Consider the following 18,041-nt stretch of genomic DNA (forward strand, 5'->3'; position numbering starts at 1 on the left):
AAGGGAAGACCCTGATCACAGTTAGTGAGTAGTTTCTGCATCCTAGGCAGGAAGCAAGGAGCCCTGGTGGTGTAGTGGTTATGAATTGGATTGCTGACTGCAAGGGCAGCAGTTCAAAGCCACCAGCTGCTCTGAGGGAGAAAGTCAGGGTTTTCGACTCCCATAAAGAGTTCCAGTCTCAGGGGCAGAAATACGCAGTTGTACCCTGTCCTGTAGGGTCACTAGGAGTTGCCATCAGCTGAACGGCAGTGAGTGAGGCCAGAATGCTAGGTGCTGTGGTATACAGTGTCTCCTTTAAGCTTTCCGACAGCCATGGACTGTAGAAATAGCTCTCCTCACTTCAAGCCCAGAAAACAGTTACATCGTGCTGAAAGGAGAGCGACACCCCTACGGTAGGGCCTGACTAGTTGATCTGCTTGACAGCTACCTCCGATGGTTTTCCCTGGGTTTAATCAGCATTTCAGGCTTCCCGCTGAGTGGCTGGTGGAGAGCGTGTCTGTTGCGTGTGCCCTGACGACGTTCCCTCCTGTAGGTTACAGAAATGAAGGGGTGGTTCGTGTACCACCCGCGAGCTCCTTGCCTCACTCAGCACCTTCCCTGCCAGCTCTTTGGCCTCCTCCCCCATCCGATCCCAGCATGCCGTGGGAGAAGCTCAGGAGGGCCTTAGCACCAAAGGTGGAGGGCTCTTGTTCTGATTGCAAGTGGCATCTCTTAACTAAAGTCAAGTCCCAAATAATAAGCTAACAGATAATGAATGCGGCAAGTTTCGGATTGGGTGTTCAGGCCTAGATTAAAATAATCAATCCCAACGTCATCATTTATTACCTGGCAACCTTGAGCAGGGTGATTGGGAACCTTGTAATACCTGTTTCCTCACTACCAATTTTGGGGTAATAGTGATAGATAGAACCAAGGGATCCCCCTGTTGTTTTTAAGGTGGAAATGGCATTTGGTAAAGCTTTAGGACCGTGTCCTGTATGCTGAGGTCAAGTGTAGTGGACCCCAAAGTCTGTGCTAAGTTCCTCCTGGAGTTCAGTGAGCGAAGGTGCTGGAAATGCATTTGAGATCATGAAGACTTCTCCCGGAGGTGTGCCCTGGCTGCCTCTGATGCAGGTCACCTGAACTAATGATCCTTCTCTTGGCTGTCGAGGCCACAGAACCTGCCCTTGTGCCAGGACACTTGAAATGATTATTAATGATCCTTCCAGAGAATGTAGACCCCAAAAGTAACTTTTTTGGCCCCAAATACTCCAATTATTTGGATTATTCTATGGCCTACTTAGTCGTTCCATGGCACACACTCTCCCAGCTCTTTGAGCTGCCCTAGCTGGGAACTGTCCCCACAGCTAAAAATTGATCCAGTGTGTTTGCGTACCTGTGCACCATCCAGTCTGTTGGCCTAGAGTGGTCATCCGCATCAACAAACATTTATCCATTGTAATGGTTGGCTTTGTCCATGGACCGGCCAGAGTCGGGTCACATTGATACTTCCTTTGGGGTCTGGCTCCATTTTTCAAAGGCTGTTTCTTCTAACTGCATTGCTTTGGGAGTCAGCCGAACCATATGAGCTTGGATTGTCCTGCTTCTCCATAGCTTTACGAAAATTATTTTTAAAAAATTGGACCCAAATCTGTTGACTTAAAAGACTTTTTTGAAAAATACAGTAAGTTTTCATCAAAAACTTGGATGAAGACATAGAAAGCATGCTAATCACACTTGCAGATGACAGAAAGCTGGGAGGGATCGCTAATATGATGGATGTTAAAATCAACATTCAAAACGATTTCGACAGGTTGGAAACGGGATGGGCTGAAACCATCGTGATGAAAGTTAACAAGAATAAATGTGAAGCTCAACATTTAGAATCTAGAGGAAAAACGGGGGAGAGCCTTGGCTTGTCAGTGGTGCATGTGAAAAAGAGCTGGGGAGAGTATTCCACGCATGCTCAATATAAACCAACCAAGTACTGGGGGTGCTGGGGGGGGTGCTTCATTACCTTAGGATGAGTCTACGTGTATGGGGATCAGAAGGTTGTTGTTGTTGCCACAGATGGAGTTCAGCTTCGAGCTGAGATAGAAGAGGGACACAGTGTCTCCAGAAACGTTGACAGGATGATTAGGGGAAGTGGGAAAGATGCAAACAGGAGGAAAGAGGAATCAGGGGGAACGGGGCCACTCTTGGGATTTCTGATGGTCTTCCCTGGGACAAACAGGACTTTTCTTCCTAAGGACAGATGGAAGGAGGCTGAGCAGTTCTTAGTCACAGCAGCTGCTGTGGGACCCTGAATGAGTGCGTCCGCATTTGGAATAAAGGAGAACACATGCCAGGATTCCTCGCGAGGAGAGTTATTTTGGATGATGTTAAGCCCCTTCCAATGCTAAGATTTTATGATTCTGAGGTTCACCTTATTAAAGCTAATCATTAGCGACTCTCTGTGCACCTAAGAGCTGGGTGAAGTAACTGGTTATTTAACCAGACTGAACTCCCTGTTTGAATGGATCGCATAGTGCCTGCCAGGCGCCATCACTTAACATTCTTATATCATATCATTTCAATTAGGAATCCAAACCTCACATGCCCAGAGGAGTGAATTAGGGTTTACGGAGGTTAAGCGGCTTACCAACGGTCAATGGCAGAGTGAGGATTAGACCCAAATCTCATCACTCAGGGTGTGACATGTTTCCATTTCACTGTGCTGCTACTTCAGCTTCATGGCAATTTACTCCATTAACCGTAAATGCTTCAATTTTTTAAGACTACAGTCATAGTACTATATGCCTACTGATTTTTAATATATATACACACACACACACACACATACACACACACAAATACGTACATATCTTCTTCATTTACCAGCCAGTTGCCATCAAGTCTCTTCTGAATCACGGTGACCCCGTGTGTTTAAGAGTGGAACTGTGCTTACAGGACTTTCAAGGCTGGTGATTTGGAAGTAGGTAGTTAGCTCTTTTTCTGAGATGCTTCTCCCTGGACTTAAACCTCCCGCCCTTTGGCTAGCAACTGAGCATGTGAATCATTTGTACCACGCAGAGACTTGACTCTCCGGTTTGGCCATCTAATGACACTTTTCAGAAGTCTGGTGGTGTAGGAGGCTACCCACTAACCTGATCACCACAAGGTCAGCTGTTCGAATCCGCCAGTCCTCTGTGGGAGAAAGACTCGGTGCCTTTGAGACTGTTGCATTAAATCCCACGGTTTGTGTTAAACATTGTTACTATTTTAGAGGATAGCCCTGATTGATTACATTCTAAGTAGGACTCTGCTCAAAGCTTGAACTAGACCATTTTTGTCACCCATACACTTTATTGCAAGTACACACACACACACACTCAACCCCCTCCCCAAATCAGGTAAATAGAGACATGAAAAATGTCTGTCCTACCTGCCTGTTTTAATCTTCATGCCTCTGCTCGCTGTGAGATAGTCAGCAGGTGGTTTCCCCCTGCTTGTGAGAAGGGGAGGTCGAGGACTTTTGTTCGTTCAGAAAGACAGCTCCTGGGCTCTGTAAGCCTTCCTGCCTCGAGGGTCAGCACTTCTCCTTTGGGCCAAACTTCTCTCTCTCAAACGTGAGCTTAGATGGTTGTAAATCACGGCAGTCAAAACATGCACGTTTGATTTGTTTCTCCTTGAAATGTTGCTATTCTCTGTCCCACGGTTGCTTTTAATTTAGCAGTACAAGTATCTATAGATACCAGCTTGGCTTCCGAGCCTGCATCATTACCAGTGAGAAAATATACTTAATGTCCTCATTAGTTTGGTTATTTCAAATATTTCTCAGCACACAAGGATGTTTTGTTGGTAATTGGTGCCACTTAGTGCAGGAACAGAGTCCAAGTGGGAAAACCCCTGCTCGGATAAAGGCAGGCCCCAACAAGCGGCATCTTAAGAAGGCCTGCGGCTGACACGAGGCCGGTCCCCAAAGTCAGCCAGAGACTTTGCGAAGCTGCTCCCGAGACCCATGCCACCCACTCCCTCATGTGTGCCTCAGTTTCCTCATCCACCATCGAGATTAGACTGGTCTTTCCCACGGTCTCCTCCTTCCCTAACCTCTGGCTCCGCTAGACAGATTGTCACTGGGTGAGCTGGCCAGCAGTGCCCAAACACAGTGCCCAGCCTGCCTCGCCCTGAAGAGCCAGGGGTGTGTGCTTGGAAATGCAGACTCCTGGGCCACGTCCCGACCCACTGAAGCAGAATTTGAAGAACAGGGAGGCAGGCGGGAATCTGTATTTTAACAAATGTCTCAGACCATTTGTGTGTGTGTGTGTGTGTGTGTGTGTGTGTGTGTGTGTGTCACTAAAGTCTGAAAACCACCAACTTAGTTGCATCAGAACGGTTCCGGGTTACCTAGGGCTCCCCAGCTCTTCTGGGCACTTGACCAAGAATGCTCGACTAGAGGTATGCCTTTTCTAAAGGGTTATGAGATAATAAATGTTTGTTGTTTTCAGCCGTTAACCCATTTTCCAGAAAGTAATGGATCTGTGTCACAGACCTTGAGTGAGTGGCTGTTGGGCATCAGGCAGTGTTCTAGAGCATTGGGCATGCTGAATAGGACACAGCCCCTGTCCACTGAGGGGGAGAGCAGGCCAGCGAATCTGTAACTGCAGTGAGTGATGGCGGGGGGGAGGGGGGAGTGGGGAAGCTCCAGCTTGGTTTGGTTCGGGTTTTAGGGGGAGGTTGGTTACAGCAGAGAAGAAGGAAAGAATTGATGGGGAGAAAGGAAACATGCCCATTGCCAGTTTTTAAAGCATCATACGTTAAAGGGTAAGAACCCAGCTTTTAGAGATGGAAAGGCCCAGAGAACAGAAGCGTTCTAAGAGGAGAAAAGCTAGGGCTGGGTGGATTTCCACATACAGCCTGGGCAGACAGTGAGATGGGTACCTAAGAGGTTCCACTCTGAAAGCATCCTATTGCTGGGTGTTCGGGGCCATTTTCACAGATCCCGCTTAATTGCCATTCAACTAACGTATTTCAGCCCAGGTTGTTGCTGAGGTCTGACATAAGTGGTTCTTTTACCGCTGTATGAAATGTGAGGCCCAGTTTTGTTTTAAGTAATGGCCATTGCTATTGGCAGCTCTGGATTCTCATTGTGGGTGCTTGGGAGAAATCACCCTCAGGCATTGGCTGTCAGCAGATGGGATGCTGTGTCTTTGATTAGTGTTAGAGCCAGATCTTTGATGGAGTAATTACCCATCTAGGCTGGAGAGACAATTAACACAAAGGGGTGGTGGTGGTGTTCATTTTGAAAGTCTTTTTGGATTTGGACTTTATTCAATGGAATGGCAGTAACCAAATATTCTAGATTTCTTCTGCTGAGCCCAAAGACAGCCTAATCCAGAGGTGATATGGTGTGGGGGAGCGCAGAAGAAGCTTGATGATCAGCTCTTCCAATGTCAAGTTCAGTCTTCCTGGGGTGGAGTTTTGTTTTGTTTTCTGCTGACCCTCTGGGCATCATCAAGTGCCTGGTGGCTCGGGCTGAATCCAGGTTGGCTCCAAACTTCTGGACTAGGAACCAGACTCAGACTCCCCCCAGGTGAATCCCAGAGGACCTAGCTGGAGTCTGGAGCTGACCTGCTGGCCTTCCTAGCTGAACTTCACCATGGACAAGGCATCCCTGGATTAGTAGGGACTATGCTATCCTGTGAGCCCAGCAGGGAGGCGCAGAGCCCTGCTGAGCAAGCCCCCCACGGTGCAGGCCAAGCCAGAGAGTTCTGGTGGGTGTGAGCTCTCGCATTAGAAACGGAGAGGGTGGAGCTGCCAGCAGTGGTCCTTGCAGGGAGGTCAGTGCACGAAGGGTGCAGTTAGGTCCCAATCTCGGGGAAAAGTTTCCGCTCTTTAGTCTTTTGCTCTAAAACGTTCTTCTTTTCAAATCTTCCTGTTGAATCAGTGACAAATTCTAAGCAGTAGCATCTTATTTGGTGTAATTAAGAACCGGTCAAATCAAGGCACCCAAGAGCGGGAAGGCACCCCCCCCCCTTCCCCTCCCGGGTCCTCGAACCTGGGGCTCTTCCAATTTCAGAGGCAGAAACAGACCCAGAGAGAATGAAGAATTTGCCTGGAGCTGTGCTGCCTGCAGCTTGGAACCTACCCCATAAGGCCTATTGTATTAAAAACTTGAGATACATACAACAGTATCTCAGTAACACAGGCTCGATCCTCCCATAACAAATGGGTGCTAATTTGCATCTCACCTCCATCAAGTCATGTCGTCAACATCCTCATCATCGTGTTAAAGATGCTTTCGTGCATCTAGAAGAATGCTTTAATGTGCTTCCGTGCATAGAAAGGTACCCTAAATACGAAGACAAGCATCTGACGACATGACATCCACTACCAACCATACGTCCCTAACTGTTCTGACTTACATACAAATTAAGCCAGAAGGCAGGTTCAGGAAGGGAACTCATTCGTAATCTGGAAAGGGCCTGTGTAATCTTTCTGTTTTCATCATCCTGCCTGAAGGAAGAAACAGTTTTGTTCCCAGTGATTCAGAGCAAAACCCTCGCTCTACCAGAATCGTCAGACCCTGGCTAGACCTTGTACCTTACCTCTCTTAGGACCCAAGATCACGGTCAACGCTCGCCAACAGAGCCTTCTGTAGTGATTGAAGTACTTGTTCTACACCTGTGCTGTCCGACCCGGTGGCCATTGACCATATGTGACTATTGAGCACTACTGAACTTTATACTAGATTTAATATAATTAAGTTAAATAGCTATAAATCCCAGGTCTAGTGACACACACCTTCCTGGGCTCGATCAAGAACTCCTCCCTCCCCCGCCCCCACCCGATTTGTTTTACAGCAAGCAAAAGCCATTCTCTCCTCCTATTGGTTGATTCCGTGATTCTCAGAGTCCCTAAGATTCACCCGGCAGTCTGGGCAGAACAATTTCCCGGGCTGACAGGGAGTTTCATGGGGTGGAACCCATTGTCACATCATGTGAGCTCCCAGGGATTGCTGAGGGTGCTGGTTCCGGGGCAGGATTCTAAGAACCACTGCCTGGATTCCGTGTACTTTTTGGAGCAAGCTGTGCCAGGATGAGCTAAGTAGACCCTGGGGCCACTTGCCACCCATCCCGGGGCAGTGGTTCTTTATATTAGCTGCCTTCTGGAATCAGCCTGGGGAAGCCTTTCAATCCCTGGTGCCCAGGCCCCACCTGTCAGCTGCTGCAGGAGAATCTTTGGGAGAAGGACGAAGACTCAGTGCTTTTTGAAGTTCCCGAGGTGATTGCAGTGCACCTTCGAGGTCTTGAAAACCACTAAACGGTGGGGATATTAACGCATCTCCTGGCATGCTGACACAGAATCATTCGCTCTGTGTGCCCCAGGGTCCTTGTGAGAACTGGCTGAGACTGGGGAGGTGAAGGAGTGCTATGAACTTTGGGACCTAAAAGTAAAGATTTGGGCATTCACGGGTTTGGGCATGAGGCGGTTTGCACATGCTGCTGCTCCCCTTGGGGCGCGGACAATAACGTGGCTTTTATGTGGCTTGCCCCCAGTACTGTCCCACGGACCAGGCCGCCGCGGGCACGGATGCCGAGCACGTGCAGCAGTTCTACAGCCTTCTGACCGCTTCCATTGACGTCTCCAGAGGCTGGGCAGAGAAGATCCCAGGATTCACTGATCTCCCCAAAGAAGATCAGACATTACTTGTAGAATCAGCCTTTTTGGAGCTGTTTGTTCTTCGACTTTCCATCAGGTAATCGCAGGATTCCATCTTCCTTCCGTCCAGCCTGTGTCATATGTTTTCTGAAGCAGTGTGAAACCGGCCATGCTGGGAACCGAGGGGTGGGCAATGCGTCTGATCAACTTGAAATCTGAGCTCTGAGCACCTGTGTGGTGGGTGATGGCGAGGGTGCTGGACCCCTGGGACGCAGTCCCATCTCGAAGGGGGGCCTGCTCTGCGGGGCTGAGGGGCGGCTTCCTTCTCTGTAAGATGGGCAGGTCGGACCTGGCGATCTCTCGTGCCCCTCGCCATGCCCACGTGCTCTGCTTCTGGGAAGATTCTCGGGGTACATCAGGTAGTTCCCGGAAAGAGTGTTTGCTTGGGAACCTGCCTGTCACCTCCCGGGTTTCTAGTCACGAATCTCGAGCGTGAGATGAGCCTCTGCGGGGTTCCCACTGCGTCCCGCACCCCGGGAGCATTGCTTCTCCGTCAGATCTGCTTTCACCTATCAGACCCGGAGAAACCCGAAGCAAAGGGAGGGCACAAAGCTGGCACCTGCTCCCTCCGTGAGCTCCTCTCATAGATACCACAGGTAGCTTTGTGGCTCTGCCTCCCCGGCTTCCTTTCAGGTTTCTGTTTGGAGGAGCTGGGGCCTGTATTCACCCAAAGGCATAGGAACACTAACGAGCTTGTATTTCCCCTCTCACTTCTTTCCTTCTTCTGACCACCTCCTCCCTAATTTCATACTCACTCACTCATTCATTCACTACCATGGAGTCGATTCTGACTCATAGGCAGGGTAGAGCCCACCCCCAGTGGGTTTCTATGAATGTTATTCTTATTTTTTTAATCATTTTATTGGGAGCTCATACAATTCTTATCACAATCCATCCATCCATCCATTGTTTCAAGCACATTTGTACATTTGTTGCCATCATCATTCTCAAAACATTTGCCTTCTACTTGAGCCCATGGTATCAGCTCCTCATTTTCCCCTCCCTCCCCACCACCCCTGCCTCATGAACCCTTGATAATTTATAAATTATTATTTTTTCATGTCTTACACTGTCCAACATCTCCCTTCACCCACTTTCCTGTTGTCCATCCCCCAAGGAAGGGGTTATATGTAGATCCTTGTACATTGGTTCCCCCTTTCCACCCCACCCTCCCGGTATCGCCACTCTCACCATTGGTCCTGAGGGGTTCGTCTGTCCTGGAATGTAACTCTTTATAAGAATAAGAAGCCTCCCCCTTCTCCCTCAAGGCGTCTAGTGGCTTCGAAGGGCTGGCCTCTCAGTAAGTAGCCTAATGAGTAACCACGACACCACCAGGGCTCCCCGGATGTCACCAGACGTGTGTTAAGTGTAGACTCACATGCCGTGTCCCAGCTATGTGTGTTTGGTAGATCTCGGAAGATATCTAGACATCTGCATGAGGATGGTCATGTTTTATTTACACTCTGAGATCAAAGCATTCTGCCATGGCTGTGCCCTCAGTGGAGGAATCGGTGAGACCCAAAGGGATGGGGTTACAAGGAAGGTGCCAGAAATGAACATAATCCACAGGCAGTCTGGTGTCCATATCTGTGGAGCCAGCGGTGTGGGGACCAGGCATGAAGGAAACATGACAAGGCTTCAGGCAGGTAGACACCTCGTGTGTCCTGTTCACCGAATTTTCTCCAGGGCCTGGACCCAGGAATGGAACGGACTTGGTGCCCAGTAAACACTTGCTGACTGAGTGAAGGAGTGAATAAAGCTACTCCTCCCCAAAGCACAAAGAGACATTAACTTGCAAATGCAACTAGGTAAGATAAATCAATACATGGCAGGGGATTTGAAAATGAAAGGAAAGCTAAGATTAAAATAAAGACCACATAGAACTCAGAATGAGGTATACCAAATGAGGTATACCAAATGAGGTATACCAAATGAGGTATACCAAATGAATTCTGTCAAGAGGCCTGGTCACACTGGGTTTGATGGTGGGCCACTAAACTGCAAGGTCAGTGGTTCAAACCCACCAGCCTATCCTTAGGAGAAAGATGAGACTGTCTGCTCCTGTAGAGACTTGCAGTCTTGGGAACCCTATAGAGATAGGTTTGTTATGTGTCAGACTCAACTTGAAAGCAGTGGGTTTGGTAATGAATTCTGTAGGTGTTGAACGACACCTGCTGTGTACCAGTCCCTATGCATAGGCGGTCAAACGCTTCCTCATTCTCACAGATATCCTTATTGTCGCTAGCTGCTGTTCAGCGAGGCCCCTGCCTCTGGTGCCTCTGTTCACAATGAAACAATCCCCTGCCTGGACTTGCACCAGTTCCACTGTCAATTACAGATCGGACTGCTGTGATCCATAGAGTTTTTAGTCGCTCATTTTCAGAGTAGAATGGCAGGCCTTTATTCTTAGCCCATGCTAATCCAGCAGCGCCACTGAAACCCATCCAGTGTCAGCAACACGTAAGCCTTCACTGACTGGCAGGTGCATTAGACAGAAATCACACTCGGGTCTCCTGCTTGGCAGGCAGGAATTCTACCACAGACTATAATCTCAGGAGGTAGCCCTGAGAATTCCTGTCCCATAGAGAAGGCAAAGGAAACCCAGAGAGACTCAAGGAGCACCCAGGGTCACACAGCGAAGAGGTCACATGCAACCAGGAGCTGAAACTTTTAAGGAAGCCGTTGTAGAGTGATAAAACCATCCGGCTCAACAGCCAGGGTTTCTTTCCCCAGGGAAGGATGAGGTGATTGTGGCCATAATCTAAACCCTGAGGAAACACAGCCCCACCGCTAAACACAAACTCGCCAGTGCAAAACAAGGACACTTGCTGCTGTAGGCCACTTCCTAGATTGCGATTGGCTTCTGACACATGCAGGCAGGTGCTTGTAAGTCTGTACAGTGGTGGTGTCCTGGCTGGCCTCAGGCCTTACCTGTAGGAGACTGAAGGGTGTCTTGGATCAGGACCATGAAAGGGGGTGACCTCATGCGTGTTGCAAGAGAGATGGTGCCTTGGGATGCCACTCCTCCAGGCCCTGTTCCAGGCCAAGCCAGCCACTGACTCTGGTGTCAGAGAGCAGCCGCCCCAGGCCCAGCCCCAGGCCCAGCTTCCTCTGAGCCCACTCTCCCGGGAAGTTAGCAAAGGTGAGCCAGTGGTGGTGATATATCCCCAGGGGCTTAGTGTTGTCCACCGGCAGGTGTCTGGGCAGGTGTCTGCATCATGCTGGCTTCAGAATGCTGCCCCCTGACCATTTCACTTCCTGTGCCTTGAATTTTCTAGTTGGCTAGACTTTTCTAAGGTATCTCTGAACTCAGAGAGCTTTAGGCACAAGAGACTCTCGGACACGGAGCTGAGGTCAGGCAAAAGACCTGATGAAGCTGTTGATGGCTCAAGGCACCATGTGCCTTTGCATCGACAGGCAGGATGGCATGGACTTTTTAGGGGGTTTGCAGAAACTAGTGGCAAAGAGGAGTCTTGGTGGTGCAGTGGTTACAAGTTAGATGGTTTGAAAACACCAGTTGCTTCTTGGAGTAAAGACGAGGCTTTCTGCTCCAGGGAAGGGTTGCAGTCTCAGAACCCCCAGGACCATTCTCCCCTGTGTTCTAGCATCACCACAAGTAAGAACTGACTCGATGGCAGTGAGTTCATTTTGTGTTTTGTTTTCTAGTGCCGGAGGAACTTGGGCTGTTACAGAAGGCGACAATGTTTTGCTTCTGCCGGGCTAGTCCGGGGTGGTGGTGGAAGGGTTTGTGCTCCATGCATGAGCTGAGCAGATTTTAATCTCTCCACTTCCACCCCCACGCCGTGGCCTTACAGGTCGAACACCGCTGAAGATAAGTTTGTGTTCTGCAATGGACTTGTCCTGCATCGACTCCAGTGCCTTCGTGGATTTGGGGAGTGGCTCGACTCCATTAAAGACTTTTCCTTCCATTTGAAGAGCCTGAACCTTGATATCCAAGCCTTAGCCTGCCTGTCAGCACTGAGCATGGTCACAGGTAAGCACCACCTCCTGGTTGTCCTGGGGAAAGGCAGGCTGGCCTGGGCCTTTGCACACGGCGACTTGAGGAGAAGGCCCGAGCTCTTCACTGAGGTCTGCTAAGCTGAACTGTGTTTACACAAGAACACCCACCCCTGCAGGTTGCTGCTTCAAACTTCTAAGAAAGAGGACCCCTCCTTTGTGGGGTTCTCATTGTGAGCAGAGCCTGCAAATCTGTGGTTTTCACAGAGCCATCCCAAGGAAGGCGATCTGTCCTTGTGATGCAGAGGTAGTGAGCCCCGACCCCGACCCCCGCAACCCCAGTCCTTGACTAGAGACACAGAAAACCCAAAGAGACACACACACAGATGATGCAACCTGGTCTCAGAGGCATGATTAGCTGAAAACTCAGAAGGAAAACAGATGTGTTTGCTCAGAGAACGAATGGTCCCCTCGGCAGACTTTAAGAACACAATCCGTAATACTCAGAGTCAGCAAATAGAAAGTTGTTTCGGATTAGATGATTTCCCCAAATGTCTCTCCCCCTTCTTCATTATTAGAAGAAAACGGATGCTAAGTCTGGGGACGGGGCGGGGAGAGAGAAAGCTTTGTCTCAGAGAGAGGGAAGACCCTCTGCCCTGGCTGTCCTGAGGAGCCCTCGTGGAACTGTGGGGTCAGTGTCCGGCTGTTAGTCGCAAGGTCAGCCGTTCACCACCCACTGCTCTGCAGGAGAAAGAGGTGGCTGTCTTCTGCTCTGAAGATTCACAGGCTCAGAGCCCTCAGTACAGCAGGGCCAGTATGAGTCGCAAGCACCTCACAGCGGCAGGTTGTGGTTGGCATGAAACCCTTGGGTGGTACCAATGGCTGAGAAACTCAGCCGCTACTGAAAGGTTGCACCTTTGAGTTCATTCAGAAGTGCCTTAGAAGAAAAACCTGACAATCTACAAAAAACTAAAACCACACACAGCTATTGAAAATGCTCTAGAGCACACTCAGGGGGCAGCAGCTACTCCAGGACACATAGTTCTGTGGCTGCCGTGGCCCCAGCTCCCATTGCCCCTTCACACCTTCAGCGTCCCCGGTGGAATTCTACCCCTTTAGGTCTGCCAGGGGAATCAATGACAGAGATCGGGGAGAAGCCCAGAAGAGGCGAGTGAGGCCTGGGGCTCCCCACCATGCTTGCCGTCAGAACCGGGCTCAGGTTGGCTACCAGCTCAGGTTTAATACGCTCTTGATGGAGTTCATGAGAACCAGGTGTATCCCATGGCATCGTCAGCCCCTTCTTCCTGATGCATCAGAAATGGGTGTTGGTGCATTGTTTCCACACGACTCCCAGGGACTGGTTTACACGGAGGCAAGGGAAAGGAAGGGTGCTGTAGGGAAGAGTTCCACGTGGCACCTGCCTCCCTCTGGGCCTCTCAGCTGAGAAAAGGAGCTCTCTTCCGATAGGAGCTGCCAGGAGCCCTGGCGGTGTGGTGGTCACATGTTGGGCCACTACTGACAAGGTCAGCAGTTGGAAACCACCAGCTGCTCCACACAAGAAAGACAAGGCTCTTTAGTGCCATAAAGATGTAGAGCCTCAGAAACCCAAAGGGGGATCTGCTCGTCCTGAAAGGTTGCTGTGTCGGAGTCAACTTGATGACAGTGGGGGAGATGAATGCGTGCGTGAGCCAGGCACTTCTATATAGTGAGCTTCTCCCAGGGCAACTTCACCCTCAATATGCGAAAGTATGATGTTTGATGAATCTGAGATTTATGTCTTAATGAAATTAATATAGAGCCAGCTTTGACTTTATGTGAAGGAGACCGCATGGTCATATCTCTGTGGAGACAGGTGTTGAGTTCAGTTTGTCCACAAGCGTGCGTGTCCCAGACAGCAGTTGCCTTACTTTTAGAGTCAATGCCACGTACCTCTGATGGAGACGGATAGAGCGCTCCAATGGCTGCCATGTAGTGTGCCTGGCAGCAGCCATGGGCAGGGCATATCAGGTGCTGGAAGAACATGGGGGCGGGAGAGGGGGAGTGTCTTTGACAAAGAGAGAACATGAGTTGGTTTGGAATAAATGCATAGGGTGTCTTCGGACTGAGAAGGCAGAGGTGAGAATTCCAAGCAGAAATAACAGATGTGACAGAGCCATGGGCAGGATGGCAGTTGGCCTTGAGCTTCAGGAAGGAAATGGTAGGAAAGAGGGGCAGTGAGAGAAGAGCCTGGTAGGAAGTTACCCTGAGGGCACTGGGGCCCCCAGAGGGTTTTGGACAGGGGACAGAACCTTCAGGCCAGAAAGATGGACCCTGATGGCTGGCTTGAGGCACCAACTAGAGCAGGAAAGAGCCCGATAGGAAAGAGGCCCAGCCCAGGTGAGAGCTGTGGTTTCAGAGGAGGCCCCGAGGCCTACAGCTTTCTCTGTTTTACTCCCCGAGCGGAAATTCATAGACAGCCACGCGGCCAGGGTATATAAGGGCCTGGGGATTCCAGCCTCGAGCCATTAGGCCATTGGACACGGACCAGAGTGGGGAGTAGGAGAAAGGGGAGTGTCTGGCCTTTCTCTGACCGCCCCCCCCCCACCTCTATTTGCTCTGTGTTCTTGAGCAAGCCCCCCACCCCACCCTAGGCCTCACATGAGCATGTGTGTGTGGCAGATTGATTGGTTGGTTGGCTTGGGGATGAGGGACTGGCCAGCCTGCTGTCTGCTTCTCTGGAGACTCGCTGGGGGAGGAAATCATTTGGCATGGCAGAAACAGCAGGGCCTTCGATTCTGGCACCTCCACGTTTTAATCCAGGGTTCTGCATTTAACAATCACATACTGTTGAATCCTGTGATTCGTTTCCCTGAGCCTGTAGTTTTCCCATCTGGAAAACAGGGATAGCAGTGTCTATTCCAGAGATTTGCAGTGGAGACTAGAAGAAATTAATTTTAAACTGATTGTGGTAGCAATTGTGCTTGACGTGATTGAATGATGGAATGAGATGCTATGTGAATCAACTCCCAACTAATAATAAAATAAATAATAAATGGACAGACATCTCATGGTTCATGGCTCGAGAGATTCAGTATCGTCGCGATGACAACTGATTCATAAACCCAATGTAATGCCATCAAAATAAAAAAAATTGGGTTTGTGAGGTAATCAAACTAGACTCAGGCCCTCCATCTGCCCCCACACCCCACTGAAGTGACAGTGCCAAATTCCTTCATATAATGCTCTGGCCTTCCCCTTTCCCTTGCGAACCCTGGGAGGACCTGTCATCACACTCGGAGGCAGGAGGGCGCAGGGTGGTGGCTTTAGGAGGCAGTGTGTGGTGCATCGCTCCTGGGTGCTTGAGAGAGGCGCTGAAAGAGGAGAGCAATGTGAAGGTCGCTCAGCCTTCCCTTCCAAACTGCTTGCCATTGTCAGCTTCTCCCCGCCGACCCCCACGCAACCCCCGCCCCCTGTCGCTGCTGTTCCTGCCCTCATTCCTGTCAGCCTACAAGCAGGTTGGTCTAGGCTCCTCCTCTCTGGCTCCTGGGCCTTGCCTCCCTCTCTCTGCAATTAGCTGGTTGGGAGGGGGCTTGCCATGTGTGACAACATCCAGCAATGGCAGAAAAGGGGACCCCAGGACGGCAGCAGTCTGCACCGTTGTGGGGATTCATTTCCATTGGACTACGGGCTCTCATCCAACCGTGGACTCCTGATCAAGCTCCGTGGGTCGCCACGTGTGCGGGTGGACGATCCAGTGGGTCCTGGGCCCAGCCAGTCCATCCCCAGCTCTCCTGGCCCTGGAGCTCAGAAAACCCGCCAAAGGGTAAGGGAGTCTTAGACATCTAACCCATCTTGCTTCCAGGAAAATCATTAAGAATCTAGACAGAAAAAAAAAAAAAGAATCTAGACAGAACTGGTGGTTTGCACAAACGTGGTCTTTTCTCTTGTTCTTTTTCCTCCTTCTGCCTCCTCTTGCAACGGCCCTCATGGAAAACTCGGGGGTGACCTGGGCCAGGAAGTGGTTTCTTCAGCCCGCTCTCCTTTCCTACGACGAGCAGGGAGTTCCCCGCTGCCACAGCTTTCAAATGTGTGGTTCTGTTTCAGGTCCCCAGCTCCTCCGCTCTCACCATTCCCTTTGCCACCACCCTGGCATGGAAATAACAGAAAGTCTTCGCGTCTGATAAGGAGCCCCCGTCACCCTACGCATCAGGTGTTGGGGCTAGGTTGGCAGTTCAAACCCACCAGCCGCTGCACAAGAGGGTGGGCTGGGGAAGCATGATGCTGTCTGCACTGGTCAAGACTGACAGTCTCAGAAGCCACTTGATGGCACTGGGTTTGGTTTGCGGGGATCCATTTTTGCTTTCTCGCTTTTGTGTTTTAACTTCTGATGGGTACCAAAGAGGTAATGTCTAATTGCAGTTCGTTGTGCTTAATAAATAAGAAGCCCCGCAAACAAAAATTCAATGGGGATGATAATTTGATAAGTATCCATTCCATAAATAAATATCGAGGGTCTACCATGTACCAAAGGGTTCTGGTGACCCCAGGGATTGAGCACCAGGCTGTCAACCTCAAGGCCTGTGGTTCAAACCCCATCAGCAGCTCCTCGGGAGAAAAATGGACTGTCTACGCCCATAAAGACGTAAAGATTCACAGTCTCGGAAGCCTATGGGCAGTTCTACCCTGCCCTGTGTGTTAGCTACGCGTCAGAATCCGTGTGATGGCAGAGCCATGTACGAGGCACTGTGCCAGTCTCAAAGTATGCACGGGTCAGCCACGAGTGAATTCTGCCACCAGAAGCCAAACGGTCAACCTGGAAGTTATGTATAAATCAGTAACATGCCCGTCCGGTGTGTGCTATGTACAGTGATTAGTCCTCAGGTACTTAAAAGGGACATTTTGCGTGAAGGAGAAGTCTGGAGTATTCAGAGTATTGCTAGGTGTTTTTTTTAGTAAAACAAGGAGATCATGGGAGTCCTAGAGGTTGGCATCTTGGTATGGAGGGGTAGAGAGGAAAAAGGAAAATGACCTTGCTCAGGGAAACTTGACAGGATGGTGTAGTTGTAACAAAGAAATGAAAGTATGGGATTGAGAGATCTGAATTCAAGAAGCCTGTGCCCTATCACTTCCTAGCTGTGGAATCTTGGGCAAGTTCCTTGCCTTGTCAGAATCTCGGTTTTCTCGTTTCTTGTGGTGATAATGGAACAACTACGCACCAGCCTGCTACCACTCTGAATAGTTCTGATTGTACAGGGAAAGTTCTCCCTATAGAGAGCTGCTACGGTTCCAGTGGGGCCTTTCAAGTCCACTCAAGAACTGCACGATGCTCTTCCCCGTGGCGGGAGGCAGAGAGGGAGGGGCCACCGCAGCGTGATGGAGGAGCAGCATCTCCTTGGCCCACAGCATGGCAGTGACCCTCTCCTTGGGCAGGTTTCAGAGCGCAGGCCAGCCCAGCCTCAACAGTGCCATGGTGGTTGAGTTTCAGTGCGAGTTTATGGTAAAGAACAAATAAGCCAGCGTGTACTTTGCAAAGAATAGGACGCCAGACAAACAGCCATTCTTCACACCCTGAGATGGTGTTGGCCCAACACACACTTCCCAGAAGTCCTTCTTTCCGAGAACCCATAAAAATGGCCACACACCCCTCGGATTGTATATGCCCACATATCGTAGTAAGTCATTTCTTTATGCCTTCCGGTTCTAGCTAGTCTGGGGCTTCTTAAGGGCAGTCAGAATTTTATTCATCATGATAATTGCATTAGCATTTAATAGAGTCTGACACATGGCAAATAATGCTTGAATGGACGAGTTAATTGTGAATATCAGAAAGTCTCCCAAATTAGGAAAATCAGAATTAATTATTTTTCAACTACCACATTGTTATTAGAAAACAGGCTGAATTCCTGGGAATGGCCTAATTTAAATTCAGATTAATTCAGTAAATATTTATTGAGCATCTGCTATGTGCCAGGCACATAATCCCTTGCCCTCCGGGAGTTTATGGCCTCATTGGCAAGAAAGACAGACACACCATCTAATAAATCACTCAGAGACAGGCCGGGCCAAGATGCACGACCAGCTCCTGCATGGGCTGCTGACCCTCCGGTGGTTTCCTGTGTGGCCTGGGCTTCGAGTCCCCAGACTGCACCCATCAGGAAAAGAGGCCTGACCTGAGATGGAAGAGTGAGACGTGGCACCAGGAAGCCCTGCTGGCTTGCGCTTGCTTGAGTGAGACACGCTCTTGGTCCAGGCAGCCTCTCCTCCCCTCCCACCAGCTGGACGTGTGGTGGGGACCCTGTGCTAGCTTGTACTCTAAGACTTGCTCAAGGAAAGACCCGTCGCCATCCTGTCACAAGGAGAGACTCTCCTCCATCACGCTGCGGTGACCACGGTCTTCTCTTTCCTCACTCGCTACTCCCTCGCCG

The 18,041-nt window shown here is 50.0% G+C and overlaps 1 protein-coding gene across 2 annotated transcripts in view; it reads left to right on the plus strand.

The window, feature by feature from the left end:
- The window catches only part of NR4A3 (nuclear receptor subfamily 4 group A member 3), a 42,644-nt gene that overhangs the window by 12,495 nt on the left and 12,108 nt on the right, over positions 1–18,041 (plus strand). For both annotated transcript variants that reach the window (XM_075560218.1, XM_075560217.1), the window contains 2 exons: positions 7,518–7,717; positions 11,496–11,674. In XM_075560218.1, the coding sequence (XP_075416333.1) occupies positions 7,518–7,717; positions 11,496–11,674 (379 nt within the window). The remainder of the gene's footprint in view (positions 1–7,517; positions 7,718–11,495; positions 11,675–18,041) is intronic.

This window comes from Tenrec ecaudatus, chromosome 10, assembly GCF_050624435.1.
Source record: "Tenrec ecaudatus isolate mTenEca1 chromosome 10, mTenEca1.hap1, whole genome shotgun sequence".
Classification (NCBI taxonomy): domain Eukaryota; kingdom Metazoa; phylum Chordata; class Mammalia; order Afrosoricida; family Tenrecidae; genus Tenrec; species Tenrec ecaudatus.